Below are 18,668 nucleotides of genomic sequence, written 5' to 3'. Positions count from 1 at the left end.
CGCTAGCCATATTTCCCTTCTTTGAGTTTAATCTGGTAATCTTTTCTGTGATCCTCTCATTGCATTCTTTTGTATTTCTTGAAAAAGCCTCTTTTGCTCTTATTTTTTCAGCTACTTCTTTGGAGAACCATATAGATTTCCTGTTTCTCTTGTTTTTGTTTCCTTTCCTTGTGTAAAGATCAGTTGCCATATTTGACCACTGATTTTCTACTTCTCCTATGCCTTCCCACGCCGACAGCTCCTTCAGGTATTCCCCCATTTTATCAAAATCAGTACATCTGAAATCCAGTACTTTGAGTTTTGTGTCCGCATTCCGCCTTTGCCCTTATATCAAACCATATCGTGTGATGTTCACTATTACATAGGTGAGCACACACCCGGATATTGGAAACCCTTCCTCCATTCGTGAGCACTAGATCCAGCATTGACCCTTCCCTCGTGGGTTCCGTCACCATTTGAGCAAGGCACTTTGACAGGCGTCCACAATCTCCCTACTTCTTTCCGATTCTGCAGAGAGGACATTCCAATCCACATCAGACAAATTGAAATCTCTCAACAGTAGCACCTCCACTTTCATACCAATCTTTTGAATAGCTTCTATCAGATCCTTGTCTAGCTTCTCAGTTTTGTCCCAGAGGTCTGTAGGTAACCCCCGTGTGGATACAGGTTCCATCTTTTTTGAGGATGATCCATAAAGCTGCTTCCTTTCCCCCAAGTTCCCACATTTCAGCCGCTCTGATATTGTCTCTCTCATACAGCACCACTCCTCCACCACCTCTACGGCTCTCTCTATCCTTCCTAAAAAGATTATAGCCTGGTATGGTCACATCCCATTCATGGGAATCATTGAACTACATCTCTGTAATAGCAACAGTATCCAAGTTTTGTTCAAATATCAGGGCTTTCAAGTCTTGAACCTTTTTACCTAGACTACAAGCATTTGTGCTCATTGCTTTCCGTGTGTTGTTTTTTTTTTTTTTTTTTTTGTTACATTTGTACCCCGCGCTATCCCACTCATGGCAGGCTCAATGCGGCTTACATGGGGCAATGGAGGGTTAAGTGACTTGCCCAGAGTCACAAGGAGCTGCCTGTGCCAGGAATCGAACTCAGTTCCTCAGTTCCCCAGGACCAAAGTCCACCACCCTAACCACTAGGCCACTCCTCCACTCAGTGTTTAGTGAGTTTAGGTGGTTTTCTATATTTAGAATGCGCTTCCCCTATGCCACCATGTTTATTTTGGAGGTGACTTTCTGAATTCCCTTGTTTCCTTTTGTCACCCCGCCCTCTAGTTTTAATCTCTAGAAACATAATGTCTGAATTTCGCCCCAAGGATCCTTTTTCCCGTCACAAAAAGATGTAGCCCGTCATTACAGTACAGCCTATTTTTCCATGTATTAGCCCATTCTATGTATCTAAAACCTTCTAAAACTAACCATAGAAATTCAGAGTGAAATGTAGCGGAGAACAGGGCTAGAAAATTTAGGAATTCTTTCATCTGTTGTGGATAAGGTTAGATTGAGCCATTGGTAAACTTTAAACATACTTTGTGCCCGTATGCTTAGGCAGCCCTGTGAGATGTGCTCAGACTCAGGTTGTTTCAAATGGCAAAATGACAGGTTTATATGTCAAAACACTTTTTCAGAGTTTAAAACCTCTGTCTACAGTTCTGTAGTCCCTTTCCCCTTCATCTGGCAGTTGGGGTGGAAGGCAGCTCTAGTCACAGGTAGGGTTGGAGGAGTAGCTTAATAGTTAGTGTAGCGGGCTTTGAGCCTGGCATCCTGGGTTCAATTCCCACTGCAGCTCCTTGGACCTTGGGTAAGTCACTTAACCCTCCATTGCCCCAGGTACAAAAACTTAGATTGTGAGCCCTCTGGGGACAGAGAAAGTACCTGCGTATAATGATTATTCAAAGTTATTAAATCGCAGGAGGATTGTGAGAAATTACAAGAGGTCCTTACGAGACTTGGAGACTGGGCATCTAAATTTCAAATGATGTTTAATGTGATGTATGTGGGAAAGAGGAACCCGAATTATAGCTACTTAAAGCAAGGTTCCACATTTGGAGTCACCGACCAAGAAAGGGATCTAGGCGTCGTCATTGATGATAGCATTGAAACCCTCTGCCCAGTGTTCTGCAGTGGCTAAGAAAGCAAATAGAATGTTAGGTATTAGGAAAGGAATGGAAAACAAAAATGAGGACGTTATAATGCCTTTTGTATCACTCCATTGTGTTCAGTTCTGGTCACCACATCTCAAAAAAGACATATTGGAATTAGGAAAGGTACAGAGAAGGGCGATTGAAAGTGATAAAGGGGATGGGATGACTTCCCTATGAGGAAAGGCTGAAGCGGCTAGGGCTCTTCAGCTTGGAGAAGACGGATGAGGGGAGATATGATATAGAGGTCTATAAAATGAGTGGAGTTGAACGGGTAGATGTGAAGCGTGTGTTTACTCTTTCCAAAAATACTAGGACTAGGGGGCATGCGATAAAGCTACAAAGTAGTAAATTTAAAACTATTCTGAGAAAATCTTTCATCACGCAACGTGTAATTAAACTCTGGAATTTGTTGCCAGAGAGTGTGGTAAAGGCGGTTAGCTTAGTGAGGTTTAAAAAAGGTTTGGACGGCTTCCTAAAGGAAAAGTCCATATTAAAATGGACTTGGGGAAAATCCACTGCTTATTTCTGTGGTAAGTAGCATAAAATGTATTGAGGTTTTTTGGTATCTTGCCAGGTATTTGTGACCAGGATTGACCACTATTGGAAACAGGATGCTGGGCTTGATGGACCTTCGGTCTGTCCCAGTGTGGCAATACTTATGTACTTAAGTAGTGATATAATATTAGGCACCTCATTAATACAGGTATGGAGGAAGGCCTGTAGAAAGTTTCAGTACTGTAGAAGTGGAGCTTCTGTATGTAGTGGAAAGCACAAACTCTTAAAAAAAACAACAACAACAAACCCACAATCCATTTCTATGGGAGAAGCAACACCTATAGCTGCAATATGCATACACTGATTCACTGTAACGTGATGAAGAATGAAGCAGTCTTTATGTTGTTCAAAGCTCCCAGGTGAAAAATGGCTGTGTCGGGCATTGGTTTGTGAATCATGGAAGCTTTGATAACCAATAAATGAACTAATTTTCTACATAATGTCTGCTTCTCTCTTCTTTTCCATGTTGGATCGAGTGGACCGGTTGCCTTCTTGTTTCCTTACATTGTGGTGAAGGCAGTTTCAGAGGTTCAGTCCCTTCCTTTCTCTCCTTTTCTCATGATCAGAAGTGAATATGTGCTGAAAAAACTGAGCAAAAGTCTGGATTAAATTTCTGTAGTAGCACATGGTTTTCAGGTACACTACTTCTTTTCCAGCATCAGCCAGCCTTATATATAATTGTAATGAGAGATGCTGTGGACTCAACAGCTAGCCAAAGGGGAATGAGGGACAAGTAAGCTTTCTGCTTCCAAACATCCCTCATCTGCTGTCATTAAGCACCACTTAACTAGTTTCCATTTTACTTCTGGTATGTCTGGAATGAGCTCTTTCCTTTCGGCAGTAGACTCAGATTGTGGAAATCTTGAGCCTCAAAATCCAGATCTAAGGGGGTCTTTTACTAAGCTGGTAGCATTTTTAGTGTGCGCTAATGATTAGCACAGGCTAAATGCTGGAGATGCCCATATATTCCTATAGGCGTCTCTAGCGTTTAGCACGTGCTAAAAACGCTGCCACAGCTTAGTAAAAGACCCCCTAAATTAGCCATCCTTGCTTAGTAGTAATACGTTGACCTTTATTTATGTAGAAAAATTTGATTACCCATCGCACAGCAGTTCTGCTAAGCAGTTTGCAGTCAAATGGACTACTTCGGGACATTCTAAACATCACACGGTAGTTTTTGAAAGTGCATGCACTAATCGTGCTAATCTTTGGTGATGGTTTTTTTTTTTTTTTTTGAGGGCATGTCAGGGGTGGAGAGAGCCTTCTTGCACTAGGTAACACAGGAGCTGTTATTGCCTACAAATAGGTGGCGGTATGTGCTCCTGCAGTAATTTTTGTAAATGACCGTGCGCTAATGGTAACAATAGTGGAGTGGAGGAGTGGCCTAGTGGTTAGAGCACTGGTCTTGCAATCCAGAGGTGGTCGGTTCAAATCCCACTGCTACTCCTTAACCCTCCATTGCCTCAGGTATAAACTTAGATTGTGAGCCCTCCTGGGACAGAGAAATATCCAGTGTACCTGAATGTAACTCATCTTGCGCTATTACTGAAAAAGGTGTGAGCAAAATCAAAGTAAATAAATAGTGCACAGCCATTAATGGGGAAATAGAAAAGCGAGGTTTTAATGGCTTCAGTAAAAGTGCCCTTTAGCGCATGGGGAAAGAACTGTGTAAGGGCGCACGAGGGCCATGTTTTTACTGCAGCTTAGTGAAAGGACCCCATACTGTGCACTCGTGTTGTGTGCTGCACGAGTTAACTTTTGTACTGAACTCTTTTATGCATTGTGTCTAGTAACCTGTGGGTACACCTCACAGTAACCAGGCACTTCTGCTTACGGTAGCTTTCTGCATCTGCCCCAGTGTTTGGAAATGCTGCCTTAAAGACTTATAACTTCATGTTTCTTTACATGAGACCACATTGTTCATTTAAAAGTATTAGCACTTCTGCCAGGGATCCACAGAGGGTAGACAGGAAAGAGAAAAGAGCTGCTAATTGCTCCCTGGGGAGAAAGCACACATTTATGATTACAGGCTTATATTTTAATGTCTCCCCTGACTGCATTGGCATAGCAATTCAGCTGGTTAGAGTTGGTTAAACAATGATGTGTTACTTGGCTGTTCCCATTTATGTATGAATATATAAATCTCATTCTGATTGTAAATAAAAAGCCAAATTCTCATTTCTTACTAGTAATTTAGTTTATTTTAAGACTAAAAGTTGGTTACTACCCTTAAGCTTGACGCCTGATTCTTGTACTCTTTATGGTAAGATCAAGCACATGGTCTGGGCAGAGGATGTGCCTTGGTATTTTGACAGAGCCCGTAGAATATGTGGGGTTAATGTATTGCCACCCCAACCACTTGGGGACATGATTGGTGCTAAAGCAAGATGAAATCTTCTACTGAAAACTATGGGTTTCATATTCTGATTGTCAGTGGAATATAGATCATTGGTTTACATTTTGTCATCAATGTCTTAAAGGTTAAAAAAAAGAAAATTCAAAAGGGATGAGGGACTTGAGCCAGCCAATTTAGGGAAATCATTCTGAAAAGATTGCAGAGCAGTGTGCTGCTCTCCCTGGAAACATGAATAGTTTCCAAGAAGTGACTTGATATTTTTATGAGTCTTGGCAAATACCATGTGTTCTGCTTTCCTGTAACGTTTCAGCAGATGTACTGTGGCACCATGATGTCAGGCTTGCCAACCACTAGCTGTAGAGGGGTAAATGGGGGGACTTGGATTATATGGAAGAGCTGCAGTTTATTCCACATGTACTAGTGTGCGATCAGATGGCAGCATGATTGTTCAGAAAAATTATACACATTTTGTCCTGTTATCAGGAGCTTATACAAGTTAGCCATTTGGGAAAGGGAAATGGGACTTGATATACCACCTTTCTGAGGTTTTTGCAACTACATTCAAAGCGGTTTACATATATTCAGGTACTTATTGTGTACCAGGGGCAATGGAGGGTTAAGTGACTTTCCCAGAGTCACAAGGAGCTGCATGACCTACAATTTTAGGTAAAGCAGCTGATGCTCTGTAAAAGGCTTTTCCCAAACTATAGCTGTGAGCCACAACCAGCCTATGGAAAAACTTTCCGTGGTCCACTTGGTGCTCCAGTCTAAAGAGAATCCACAAACAGTGGAGAACTCAATAGATCCCACGAAGCGTGAAACGAAAAATAAAAAGGTGGGAAAATAAGCCAGGCTATCCAAAGAATGGAACCAAATTATCTTTTCTTAAAAAAACAAAATTTATTAATCTTCAAACAAATAATAATATAACAATAACACATTAAAATTGACTCATCCACCACTTGGTGCTCCAGCATGATGGTTATTTATGGCCAGAAGTGTCTAAAGCTCTGCAGATAACTCTCACCCTCCTTAACACCAAGATTAGGAGCCGATGAGATATCTTTGACTCCTCTCTTTCTTTCTGTGCACATATCCAACAGACTGCTAAAACCTGTTGTTTCTTTCTCTGTAACTCCTGCAGAGAACGCCTTTGATTGTGCTGGTTTTTCCTACTATGGTGCCATACTAATCTGGTAATTAATTTTGTAAGGTGGAAAATAGTAAATACATCACTTAGAAGGTCTTTTACTAAAGATTAGCTTGAGTTATCTACAGTAGGGCCATAGGAATAAAATGGGCCCTACTGCAGATAATTCAAGCTAATCTTTAGTAAAAGACCCCCTCAGTTGTTTACTGGTGAAGATATTATAGCTTCTGACGTGCAGCCCCTTTGGGTGAAACACAGCCTGTATTTGGCATTGTACTAGGTTGAAACTCTACAATAAAGATTTGTTTGTATCTCTCATCGTTCTGCTCTGTTTCCACATTGGAGTTTGTGGATCGTTTGCCTTGTTGCTTTTTGGGACCAAACCATTTAGGGGTCCATTTAGCACTATAGCTCTGCTCCATGGTTAGACTGTTGGCTGACTGGTTAGACAACTGTTGCTCAGAAATGTATGCCTAATATATTTGTTAACTTTGAGTCTCTCTAAAATTTCTGGAGCAGTTGGGAAGAGAGGAAACGTTGAGCAACTGAAGTTATTATTTAGGTTGGAAATCCCACTTCCCACTTCTCCCCGCCATCCACCTCTCACAGACTCCCCAGCCCTTTCCATGATCTAAAAAGTTCAATTTGGCCCGAAAGGTTCATCTTCTGTATAGAGACCTAACTTGAGTGGTGCTGGACAATATAAATTGCATCTCTCTTGACTGGAATAATGCAAATGTATTTATTTATTTATTACATTTGTACCCTGCTCTTTCCCACATACAGCAGGTCCAGTGCTGCTTATATAGTAAAAGGAAAGCATCTTACATGGTAAAGAATACAGTAAAAAGAAGAAAATGTAGGAACAGTATTATAAATTGTGATGATCATAACTACTTACATTATGAAAGGCATTACAAAGGACATGTGAAAAGATCGTAATGAACTAGAATAGGGAAGGTAGACAAGGAGAATGGGAGGGAAATGGTAAAGGATGGAAGGAAGAAGATGAGGGATTGAGTATAACATTGGGGTCAGAGTAAGCGTATTGAGTTGTTAAATTGTTGGCAAGGGAGCAGAAGTCGTCTTTTTGTCTGGCTCCAGGGTGTATGTGTTGAAGGGTATTTTCTCATAAATGGAGAACAGCCATGAGTAATTAAAGTATACAGCAGGTATTATTTAAACTATACTTTTGTGAAGGGTGGTGGCCTTTGTGTAGGAGGGAGAAGTGTGTGTATTCTGCAGTAGATGCTTCAAGATTCCAACCACACCCTGTTTATACAGACTGCATGATTCCGAGTACTGAAAATGGATCTGGGTTTCATGAACATGGAACAGATGAATTTGATCTGTGAATCGGATCTCTAGGGCTGTAGTTTCATACCCTCTGCTGGTTTGCCAAGAAAGGCTCTTATTGGTCCTGAAAGCTTGCATTTTAAAACCATTTTAGTTTTCCTATAACAAGTTCTTTTAGGTTAGCAGTATTTTTTCAACATTTGCACTTTTCCTGCATTTCCTACAGCTGCCTCTTCTCAATTATTTTGTGTTAGTAAGGGTGTAGCAAAGTGCCCGGTTTTTTTTTTTTTTTTTTTACCTGTTCTATAGAATGAGATTGTTGGACCAGACTCATGTTATGGCATGAGAGTCGTGTTTGCTGCCAGAGTTACTCTGCTGAGGTCACCTTTCAGAGAGCAGATAATTAAACTGCTTCATTCTTTAAAAGCAGACCCTTTATTTACTCAGCCTGTAATTATATAGTATTTTCCTGTTAGCTTTTTGTTTACACTATAATTTTTTTTATTTTCATGATATAGCAGTAATATAGATGTTTTATTAAACATCCTTTGTGTCATTATGAATTAGTTTATTGGTGGCTTATTTGCTCAACATATTTTGTTATCATCATTTGGACATGACTCTCTTTAATTTGCTTTTACAGTTGTCTCCGAGTAAGTGTGCTGTTCAAATTTCTGATCTTTCAGATCATTGGAGCACAAGGAACAGAAAACTAGGCTCTCTAACGTTAGAAATCTTAGGCCCTCATGATCAAAAGCAAACGCCGATGCTAGAGGCTGTTAGCGCCATACTAGCACCGTCTTTTGCTACCACCCCATGATTAGAGCCCTCGCGCGCAAGTAGCATGCAAATGCATGCTAAACAGGGCTCAGCGCATTCATTGCCAATGATCAGTGGCCAGCGTGCCAAAATTTGGGTCGCTGGTCGCAGCAAACCCTACGCCAGCTCCAAGCTGGCGTTAGGGTTTGCAGATCATTGGGGAGGAATGGTGAGACCTGTACAGCATGCAGTTGCATGCTGGCAGGCCCCCGTTCCCCCCCCCCCCCCCAAAGCAAACCTTCCAACAGGGGGCTGGAGGTCCGGCGGACCTCCGGTCCCCCCGACGATCCCACCCCCCCCCCCCAGGTTCAGGGAGGGCTGGAGATCCGGTGGGTCTCCAGCCCCCCAACCCCCCAGAAAATGGTCCCTGGTGGTCTAGTGGTCGCCAGCCAAGCCCCCTCCCACCCAGCGAGCGAGGGGGGGGGCTGGAGGTCCGGCGGACCTCAAGCCCACCCCAACTCCACCCCCCCCCCCCCAGCGTTGTCTGACCAATCCCTGGTGGTCCAGCGTAAAAGACAACCCCCTCCCGGCCCCCATACCTTGGAGGAGGGAGAAAGCCTGCCTCCCTCCTCTTCCTTGGGTTGACGCCGCCGCAAAATGGCGGCACTCAGTGCATCCTGGGATGTGCTAGGCAGGGCTACAGACCATATAAGGGAGCGATTCCCTTGTATGGTCTGTAGCCCTGCCCAGCGCATCCCAGGATGCACTGGGCGGGGCTGGGCGCTACATTGAGTAAGCCACATTGAGCCTGCAAGTAAGTGGGATAATGTGGGATGTAAATGTGTTAAATTAACGTGCCTTACAAGTATATTTTATAGAACTGTTCTGTTAGCACACAGTAATTCCTGCATTAACTGACACATTCAGAATGGGGTGTGCACTGTGCCTTACACTCAGGGGGGCAATTCTATAAAGGGTGCCAAAAATTAGGTACCCTGTGTGCTAAGAGAGTTTTCTATAATAGTGTCTGGGGGCCCAGATTCTGTTATAGAATACAGGCTGTTGGCATTTAGGTGCTAACACATATATTGTAAACTGCCTAGAACATTGTGGATTGAGCAGGTTATAAATGTTTTTAAAAAATCATATGAAAGGGCAGATGTAAATGTTAGCACCTAAATGTTGGAATTTAAGTGTGCATCTGACAGTATTCTATTAGTTTGGTCCCTAAGTGTTTGACTTGCCCATGCCCCACTCACATGCACACCCCCTTTGCAGGTAAGCGCTAAAGCACTTAGGCGCTCGCTTATAGGATTGTGCCTAAGTGCAGTTAAGTGCCTAACTTCCATTTGAGTGACTAACGTATGGTGAGCTGTATAGAATTAGGGGTTAATTTGTGGTGTGGTACTTCACGTTGACTGTTAATGCAGTAGACAACACAGTTCGCGTTCCTGAGCAGTTAACACAGAGGCTTCACCTCTATGTATTAATTTGGGCCATTAACACTCCATAATTGCAAAATTTTAATATGCCTTAGTGAAAGGGCTTTTAGGATAGTAGTTCAATAGATGTGATGAGACTTGAGAGTTTGAGGAGGAGGAAGAAGTGTGGTTTGTGAATATTTATATGCAGAATGACCATCACACCAGGAAAAGCTGAATTTGAAACAGAAAAATGGGGGGCATTAATAGACACAGGAATACCATATATATTTACATATAAACCCATTCTTTTGTCCGCATCCCCCGCCCTTCTATTGTTAGCAGAAAAATGTTAACTTACTTCCTTGTCATCAAGCAGATGCAGCCATTACAGATGGGTTGTGTCCATCAACCAGCAGAGGGAGATAGAGAGCACACTTTTTCAGTGCCTCATATCAGCTTGCTCCACTGCCTCTCTTCAGTATTCTCTGTCTCCACTAGCAGAGTGGCTGCAGCTTCTCCGAGCTCCATCTAAAATCTGCCTGGAGGTTGCTCCTGTGCTTTTGCCAGTTGTTAGCAGGGGTGTTGGAGGCTATAGCAGCTTCACTTTAAAGGCACATAGGTTCGCCCTGTCCCTGCCTTCCCCACTCACCTGAGCCTCCGGAGTTCTATTTACCTCTGCTATCCTCGCAGCGTTAAAAAAAAAAAAAAAGGGAACAGAGGTTTTTCCTTGCCTTTTTCTGTGGGACCGGAGCTGTGATACTCGGTCCAGTGAGGTAAGAGTGTTTTGTGACTCCTCCGGGGTGGGCCCGCGATCGGGGCGATTTGGCGCGAACCGCCATTTTGAATTTTACCGCCGTTTTCGGCGATGGCTGCGGAGACAGTAAAGCGCTGTTCCAAGTGTGGCAAGCGCAGATCAGCAGCGGGGCTCTGTAAATCGTGCTGTACAGACGTTAGAACCGGCCCGAGCATGGCGAGCGACGATTCTTCGCGCTCTGAGCTGGCAGCAGATGCCATTTTGAATTTACCACATGGCGCGACCTCCGCTGAGACGGAGAGTCCTGAGCCCGGGGGGGAGGCCTCGGAGTGAGGCTGATATGAGAGCTACTAGCCCCGGCAGAGATCCGGGTGCCCAGGGTGAGTTTTTCTCCCCCGATTTTGTCTTATTAATGCATAAAGCATACATGCTTAAAAGAGCTCTCCCACAAAGCCCTGCAGGGGCCTCTTCTAATGCCCCCCCGATGGATTCTAGCCTGGGTATGCCCTCTGAGGCGTTATTCCCTGACAATTGGCAGAATATGAAGCGCAGAAGGGCTCTTTCCCCTTCAGAGAGTGCTGCACCTCCATTCCCCCCCCCCCCCCCGTGGTCGGGCTGCGAGGATTCGGAGGACTCTGGCAGGCATTCATGGTCTGAGGACCCAGAGTCTGGTGCAGAAGTGACTCAGGATCTGGACGATCCCTCCGCGGTGAGGAGTTTCCACCGTGATGAGCTGCCAGTGCTTATTTCTGATGCCCTGCAGGCTCTCTCTATTGAGGACCCTGCCAGTGGCACAGCCTCCTCTGTGAATCCTAGGATGGCTAGTACCAAAAAGCCTGCTCGAGCCTTTCCTTTGCATGACTCCATCCAAGAGCTTATTTCGGCTCAATGGGCTGACTCCGAGGGACCTTTGAAAGTTTCCAGGGCTATGGGGCAATTATACCCTCTGAGTGAGGAGCATATGGCTCGCTTTGCTATGCCTAAAGTGGATGCCCTAGTTACAGCTGTGACAAAGAGAACTACCCTCCTTGTTGAAGGAGGTGTTGCCCTGAAGGATATTCAAGACCGTAGACTGGAATCAGCACTTAAACGGTCATTTGAAATTGCAGGTCTCACTATTCGGGCGTCTGCATGCAGTTGTTATGCTGCTAGAGCCTGCCTGGCTTGGTTGCAACAGGCAGTGGAACAGCCCGGTGATAGAGCTGAGCCCTTTTCAGATGTGGCTCCGTGGATGGAGTCGGCCTTGTCCTTTCTTGCTGACGCCCTTTATGATATTGTCAGTGCTTCGGCTAAACACATGGCATTTGGCTATGGCATTGGGCGGTGGACATGGCCTCTAAGCAAAGGTTGGTGAAGTTGCCCTTTCAAGGCCTTCTCCTGTTTGGTGAGGAGTTGGAGAAAATTGTGAAGGGCCTGGGTGAGGCTAAACCCCAGCGCTTGCCCGAAGATAGGCCTCGGCCTTCCTCTAAGGGTGCGGCGGTCCACTCCTCTTACAGACCTCGCTTCCGTGAAGCTCGAAGGTACCGCCTGGGGCGTTCTGCTGGGTTCACTTTTCGTGCCCGTTTTCAGCAGAGGAACTTCTTTCGCTCGGACAAACGTTCCACAGCCACTGGCTCAAGGCCTGGAGTTCAGGGGCGACCCTCTCAATGATGGCGCGCCGGCCCTCTCCTCGAGTCCTGTCATCGGAGGACGTCTTTCCCTCTTTGCCAAGGAGTGGGCCAACATTTTCTCAGATCAGTGGGTCTTGGACCTGATCAGAGACGGTTTCAGAATAGAATTTGATGCCCCTGTAAGAGACGTGTTTGTGGAGTCCCAATGCGGTTCTGCCGCCAAACGGGCGGCGGTAGAGGAGACTTTGCAAGGTCTGATTCAGATAGGGGCCGTGTCCCTGGTACCTCCCGCCGAACACGGCTGCGGCCACTACTCCATCTTTGTGGTGCCGTGAAAAGGAGGGTCTTTTCGCCCTATTCTGGACTTACAAGAATTAAACAAGTCCCTGAGAGTGCGGCATTTTCACATGGAAACCCTGCGTTCCGTCATTGCGGCGATACAGCCAGGAAAGTTTCTCACGTCTCTGGACCAGAAAGAAGCTTACTTGCACATACCAATTTGGCCCCCGCACCAGAAGTTTCTGAGGTTTGCGGTGATGGGAAAGCATTTCCAGTTCCGGGCCTTGCCTTTTGGCCTCGCCACAGCTCCCCGCACCTTTTCGAAGGTTATGGTGATGATAGCTGCCTTTCTAAGGCGAGAGGGTATTCGGGTTCACCCATACCTGGACGACTGGTTCATTCGAGCAAACTCTGCTGCAGAGAGTCAGCATGTAACAGCCAGAGTGGTCTCAGTACTTCAATCTCTGGGCTGGGTTGTCAATTTGGCCAAAAGTCACCTGACCCCCTCGCAGTCTCTAGAATATTTGGGGGCCAGGTTCAACACAGCCTCGGGGTATGTGTACCTACCCGAGCAAAGGCGGTGTAAGCTTCAGAATCAGGTCCGTCTGCTCCTGAGGATGCCCCGCCCACGAGCTTGGGACATTGTCCAGCTGCTTGGATCGATGACGGCCACCATGGAACTGGTGCCCTGGGCGAGAGCGCACCTGAGACCTCTACAGTATGCTCTACTCCAAAGATGGTCTCCAGTATCTCAGGATTATCAATGCAGACTCTCTTGGCTCCCTGCGGCCCAACTCAGTATGGAGTGGTGGCTCTCAGACAGCATGCTGCGGCGAGGAATGCTGCTGGCGCACCCCGATTGGTGCCTAGTGGTGACAGATGCCAGCCTGAAAGGCTGGGACGCACATTGCAAGGGGAAGCGTGCCCAGGGTCTATGGACACCCGAGGAGTCGGAGTGGTCCATCAACCGCCTAGAGTTGAAAGCGGTGTTTCAGGCGTTTCTGGCTTTTCAAGTGACCCTGTAAGGATTGGCTGTCAGAGTGATGTCTGACAACACGACAGCAGTGGCCTACATAAATCGACAAGACGGCACTCAGTGCAGAGCTCTAGCCGCGCAGGCCGAACAAATTTGCCACTGGGCCGAGCTGCATCTACAGTTTCTGTCGGCAGCTCACATTGCAGGTCAGAGCAACGTGCAAGCCGATTATCTAAGCAGGCATCAGATCGATCCAGCGGAGTGGGAACTTGCAGATGAAGTATTCCTGCAGATATGTGCCAAGTGGGGCAAGCCCGTGATGGATCTAAGGGCGACAAGCATCAATGCCAAAGTCCCATGCTTTTTCAGCAGACGGAGAGATCCTCGCTCGGCGGGGTTGGATGCCTTGGCTCAACCCTAGCCTCCGGGCCTACTGTATGTGCTCCCTCCGTGGCCCTTGTTAGGGCGAGTGCTCCTGCGGATTCGGCCGCATCCAGGAGAAGTGGTTCTCATCGCCCCGGTTGGCCCAGGAGGCCTTGGTATGCGGACCTCCGACAGATGCTCGTAGAGGATCCCCTTCAGTTACCTCTGGTTCCCAACCTGTTGTCACAGGGTCCGGTGACCATGGAGGACGCCGGCCGATTTGGTCTTATGGCCTGGCGATTGAGAGGGCGCAGTTGAGACAAAGGCTATTCCAATAAAGTAATTACCACTGTCCTGCAAGCCCGCAAGCATTCCACTTCCGTGGCTTATGCCAGGATTTGGCGCCAGTTTGAAGTCTGGTGTGCTTCCAAAGAGATCACACCCCTGTGGGCTCCTGTCTCGCCGATTCTGGACTTTTTGCAGGATGGTGTACAAAAAGGCTTGGCCTATAATTCCCTGCGGGTGCAAGTGGCAGCATTGGCCTCCCTGCGTGGCAAGGTTGAAGGCGTGTCTTTAGCTGCTCATCCAGATGTGGCACGGTTTCTTAGAGGGGTGCTTTGGCTCCGTCCTCCCGTGCATGCACCTTGTCCAGCTTGGAACCTGGGGCTAGTGCTGAAAGCCCTTCAGGGTGCTCCCTTTGAACCGCTTCGGTGTGCTTCAGAGACAGATTTGACACTGAAGGCCATCTTTTTAGTGGCCATTACTTCGGCGAGACGGGTGTCAGAGCTCCAGGCGCTGTCCTGTAGAGACCCTTTTCTGCAATTTTCAGAGTCCGGGGTCACGGTTTGGACCATACCTTCCTTCTTGCCTAAGGTGGTTTCAGCGTTTCACCTAAACCAACCTATTTTCTTGCCCTCCTTTGTCAAGGAGGAGTTTCCAGAATCTTTTGGGCAATTGCACCTGTTGGACGTGCGCAGGACTCTGCTGCAGTATCTGCGAGTTACTAACTCTTTCAGGACCTCTGATCATCTGTTTGTTTTGCTATCAGGTCCTCGCAGAGGGTCTCCAGCGTCTAAAGCCACTATTGCCCGCTGGCTCAAAGAATCTATCTTTTCAGCTTATTTGCTTGCCGGCCGGCCTCCGCCTGATGCCTTTAAGGCACATTCCACTAGAGGAATTTCCTCTTCTTGTGCTGAAACTGGAGCACTCTCTCTTCAAGAGATTTGTAGTGTAGCAACATGGGCTTCTAAGCTCTTTTGCCCGACATTACAGGCTGGATGTGGCTGCCAGGAGGGACGCACATTTTGGAGCGCAAGTGCTGGCGCGTGGTGTGGCTTGTTCCCACCCTATCTAGGGATTGCTTTGATACATCCCATCTGTAATGGCTGCATCTGCTTGATGACAAGGAAGGGAAAATTAGGTTCTTACCGTGATAATTTTCTTTCCTTTAGTCATAGCAGATGCAGCCATGATCCCTCCCTGTCTGATTGCTATCTGCTGTAAATCTATTTCAGGTTCTGTTCATGTTTCCTGGAGATTCCGGCCTTGGGAGAAAGTCGGAAAACAGTCTTCAGGATTTTTGTTCAATTAAAGGAGGATGACTTAATTCCCTCCAGTTTCATGTTTTGGAGGATGAGTTTATGCCCTCCGGGAGGATATTTCATTCCCTCCATTCTGAGTTAATGCCCTTTGTTGTAGGGCCATCGTTCGCTGTGAGGAAAGCTCATGTTATTCCCATTGCGGTTTGCCATACTGCTTTGGAAGCTTCAAATACTGAAGAGAGGCAGTGGAGCAAGCTGGTATGAGGCACTGAAAAAGTGTGCTCTCTATCTCCCTCTGCTGGTTGATGGACACAACCCATCTGTAATGGCTGCATCTGCTATGACTAAAGGAAAGAAAATTATCACGGTAAGAACCTAATTTTCCCATATAAACCAAGAGTTTATATTCCAGTATTCTTCTCCTTCTCTTCCCTCCTCTCTCCTTCCCCTCCCCCTTCCACCAGTGCTGCGCGCCTCCCCCCCCCCCCCCCCCCGAACTGAGAGAGCTCCCACTTTCTCCCTCTCAGACCCTACTCCTAGGCTTCCCCCTCTTCCAGGCCTGCTGGGCTGCTCTCGTGGTCAGGTGACAAGTTAGGGGTAGGTGCAATTCCTACTTGCTTCTACCCATGCCATCTCCGCAGTCAAAATGGCTGCTGTGACCTCCAGTAACAGCCTTGGGAGCTCTTTCACTTCGGAGGGAATGGCAGTAGAAGAGGAGGGACACCACCAGGGAGGGGGGAAGCCTTGAATATAAACCAAAGTGCATTTTTATTTTCTTTTTGGCCAAAAATCATGGTTTCTATTTGAGTATATATAGTTCATGTCGACTCCAATTGCACTGTGCACAGCAAGCTTTCATTATATTCATGAGGACTTTATTACTTATTACTTTTGTTAATGTTAACATTTTTTTTCCTTTCTTAGAATCTGTGTTTGTGGTTATCCTCGGCAACATGTGAGGAAATATAAAGGAATGAAGAGCAGAATACCAGTCTCGCCAGAATTTATGGTGCAGATGTTAACAGGAATTTATTTTGCCTTGTAAGTTTGAACACTATTTTAGGTTTCAAATAGACTGTGAAAACTGTAAGGCTGTTCTAGACTTTTAATTTGTAATGTTTCAGTTTTGTATTTCTTATCCTTTCATTACTTCTTATTCTTTAACTTTTTTTTAGGGCTGCATTTCGATTAAAATTTATAATTACAATAAATTGCGCAATTAAAGGTATGTTTGTTTATTTTCCCCCTACTGCAGCTTCTTGTGAGTGGTTAGTGAAGGTTATGACTTACCCAGAGTCTCAAGGACCTGCAGTAGGGGAAAAACAATAAACATCATACCGTTAATCGCAGTTAGAATTTTAATTGATCTGCAGCCCTAGTTTTAATAAATATGGATAAAACAACCCTGATTCAAAAAATTAAACTAGGGACCCTGTTTAAAAAGCAGCGCTAAGGGCACACTAGCCTTTTTAGGAATATATGGGTGTCTCTAGCGTTTAGCATTTGCTAAAAATTCTAGTGTGTCTTAGTAAACAGGGCCCTTGCTGTTTATTGAATAAACACTGGAAAAATACCAAGTCCCTTAACACAGTCTCCCTTTGCTCAATTTTTCCTCCCTTTCTTCACTAATAAATGACACAAATGTATGTATTTGATTCTGCAGGAAAAGGGTGCCCAGCAATAGGACCTGTAGATTGAGAGCACCAGTAAACACAATTTATTTTGTACCTTCAAAGAACCCATAATTAGTTGGAAAATGAAACTCCTAAATTACAATTTATAAACACCTAAAAATTGATGGCCTGATTATAATGCCCTACCTAGCATAAACAAGGGCAAGTTTAAACCCGACATCCTATATATTTGGGCATATCTCTTTTGCATAGTAAGAGTACATAAGTATTGCCATACTAGGAAAGACCAAAGGTCTAACAAGCCCAGCATTCTGTTTCCAACAGTGGCCAATCCAGGTCACAAATACCTGGCAAAATCCCAAACAAGTACAAAACATTTTATACTGCTTATCCCAGAAATAGTGGATTTTCCCCTAGTCCATTTAATAATGGTCTATGGACTTTTTCTTTAGGAAGCCACCCAAACCTTTTTTAAACTCCGCTAAGCTAACCGCCTTTACCACAACAAATTCCAGAGTTTAATTACACGTTGAGTGAAGAAACATTTTCTCTGATTCGTTTTAAATTTACTACATTGTAGCTTCATCGCATGCCCCCTAGTCCTAGTATTTTTGGAAAGCATAAACAGACGCTTCACATCTACCCACGCCACTCATTATTTTATAGACCTCTATCATATCTCCCCTCAGCCGCCTTTTCTCCAAGCTGAAGAGCCCTAGCTGTTTTAGCCTTTCCTCATAGGGAAGTCGTCCCATCCCCTTTATCATTTTCGTTGCCCTTCTCTGTACCTTTTCTATTTCCACTATATCTTTTTTGAGATGCGGCGACCAGAATTGAACACAATATTCGAGGTGCGGTCGCACCATAGAGCGATACAAAGGCATTATAACATCCTCATTTTTGTTTTCCATTCCTTTCCTAATAATACCTAACATTCTATTTGCTTTCTTAGCTGCAGCAGCGTACTGAGCAGAAGGTTTCAACGTATCATCAACGACGACACCTAGATCCCTTTCTTGGTCCGTGACTCCTAACGTAGAACCTTGCATGACGTAGTTATAATTCAGGTTCCTCTTTCCCACATGCATCACTTTGCACTTGCTCACATTAAATGTCATCTCACATTTTAGACGCCCAGTCTCCCAGTCTCGTAAGGTCCTCTTGTAATTTTTCACAATCCTCCCACGATTTAACTACGTTGAATAACTTGTGTCATCAGCAGGTTTAATTACCTCACTCCCATCTCCTAGGTCATTTATAAATATGTTAAAAAGCAGCGGTCCCAGCAAGGACCACTGGGGAATCCAACTAATTACCCTTCTCCATTGAGAATATTGACCATTTAACCCTACTCTCTGTTTTCTATCTTTTATGTAACTAGTCACTTCTCCCATTGTTCTTCGATGCTGCAGCGTTATTCCTGCCAAGTCCTGGTATATTCCTATTTTGTAATTTTTCCAGTTAATCCCTTCTGTTGCCTTGCCTTTGTCAAAATCCTTTCTTTAATAGGGAAATCCAAAAAACAGGCTATGATATCTCTCGGGGCTGTTCCTCTTTGAGGGCCCGCACTGCGTTGTACTCGTTGCAAACTAATGGTCCTTTGCCCTGCTTCACCCTCCGGGTTTAAGACGTATTGACACAGTTCCTGGATCACCGCCTCACAATTGCTGAAAATGTCCAGCTCTGGTATTCCTTTAAACTGCAGATTATTTCGGCGGGACCTATTTTCCAGGTCCTCCACCTGATCTTTTAACTGCTGGATCTCTATTGCTGATTTCTGGGACTTTACATGTTTCCTCTGAGCTTCAGCCTG

The 18,668-nt window shown here is 45.3% G+C and overlaps 1 protein-coding gene across 1 annotated transcript in view; it reads left to right on the top strand.

Annotated features, from left to right (window-relative positions):
• Window positions 1–18,668, top strand: part of FAM126A (family with sequence similarity 126 member A) — a 155,955-nt gene that overhangs the window by 80,852 nt on the left and 56,435 nt on the right. Inside the window, 1 exon segment of the mRNA XM_030201783.1 lies at window positions 16,146–16,262. Within this exon segment, the coding sequence (XP_030057643.1) occupies window positions 16,146–16,262 (117 nt within the window).

The sequence above is a fragment of the Microcaecilia unicolor genome, chromosome 1 (assembly GCF_901765095.1).
Source record: "Microcaecilia unicolor chromosome 1, aMicUni1.1, whole genome shotgun sequence".
Classification (NCBI taxonomy): domain Eukaryota; kingdom Metazoa; phylum Chordata; class Amphibia; order Gymnophiona; family Siphonopidae; genus Microcaecilia; species Microcaecilia unicolor.
This window is presented reverse-complemented; position numbering and strand designations above follow the sequence as displayed.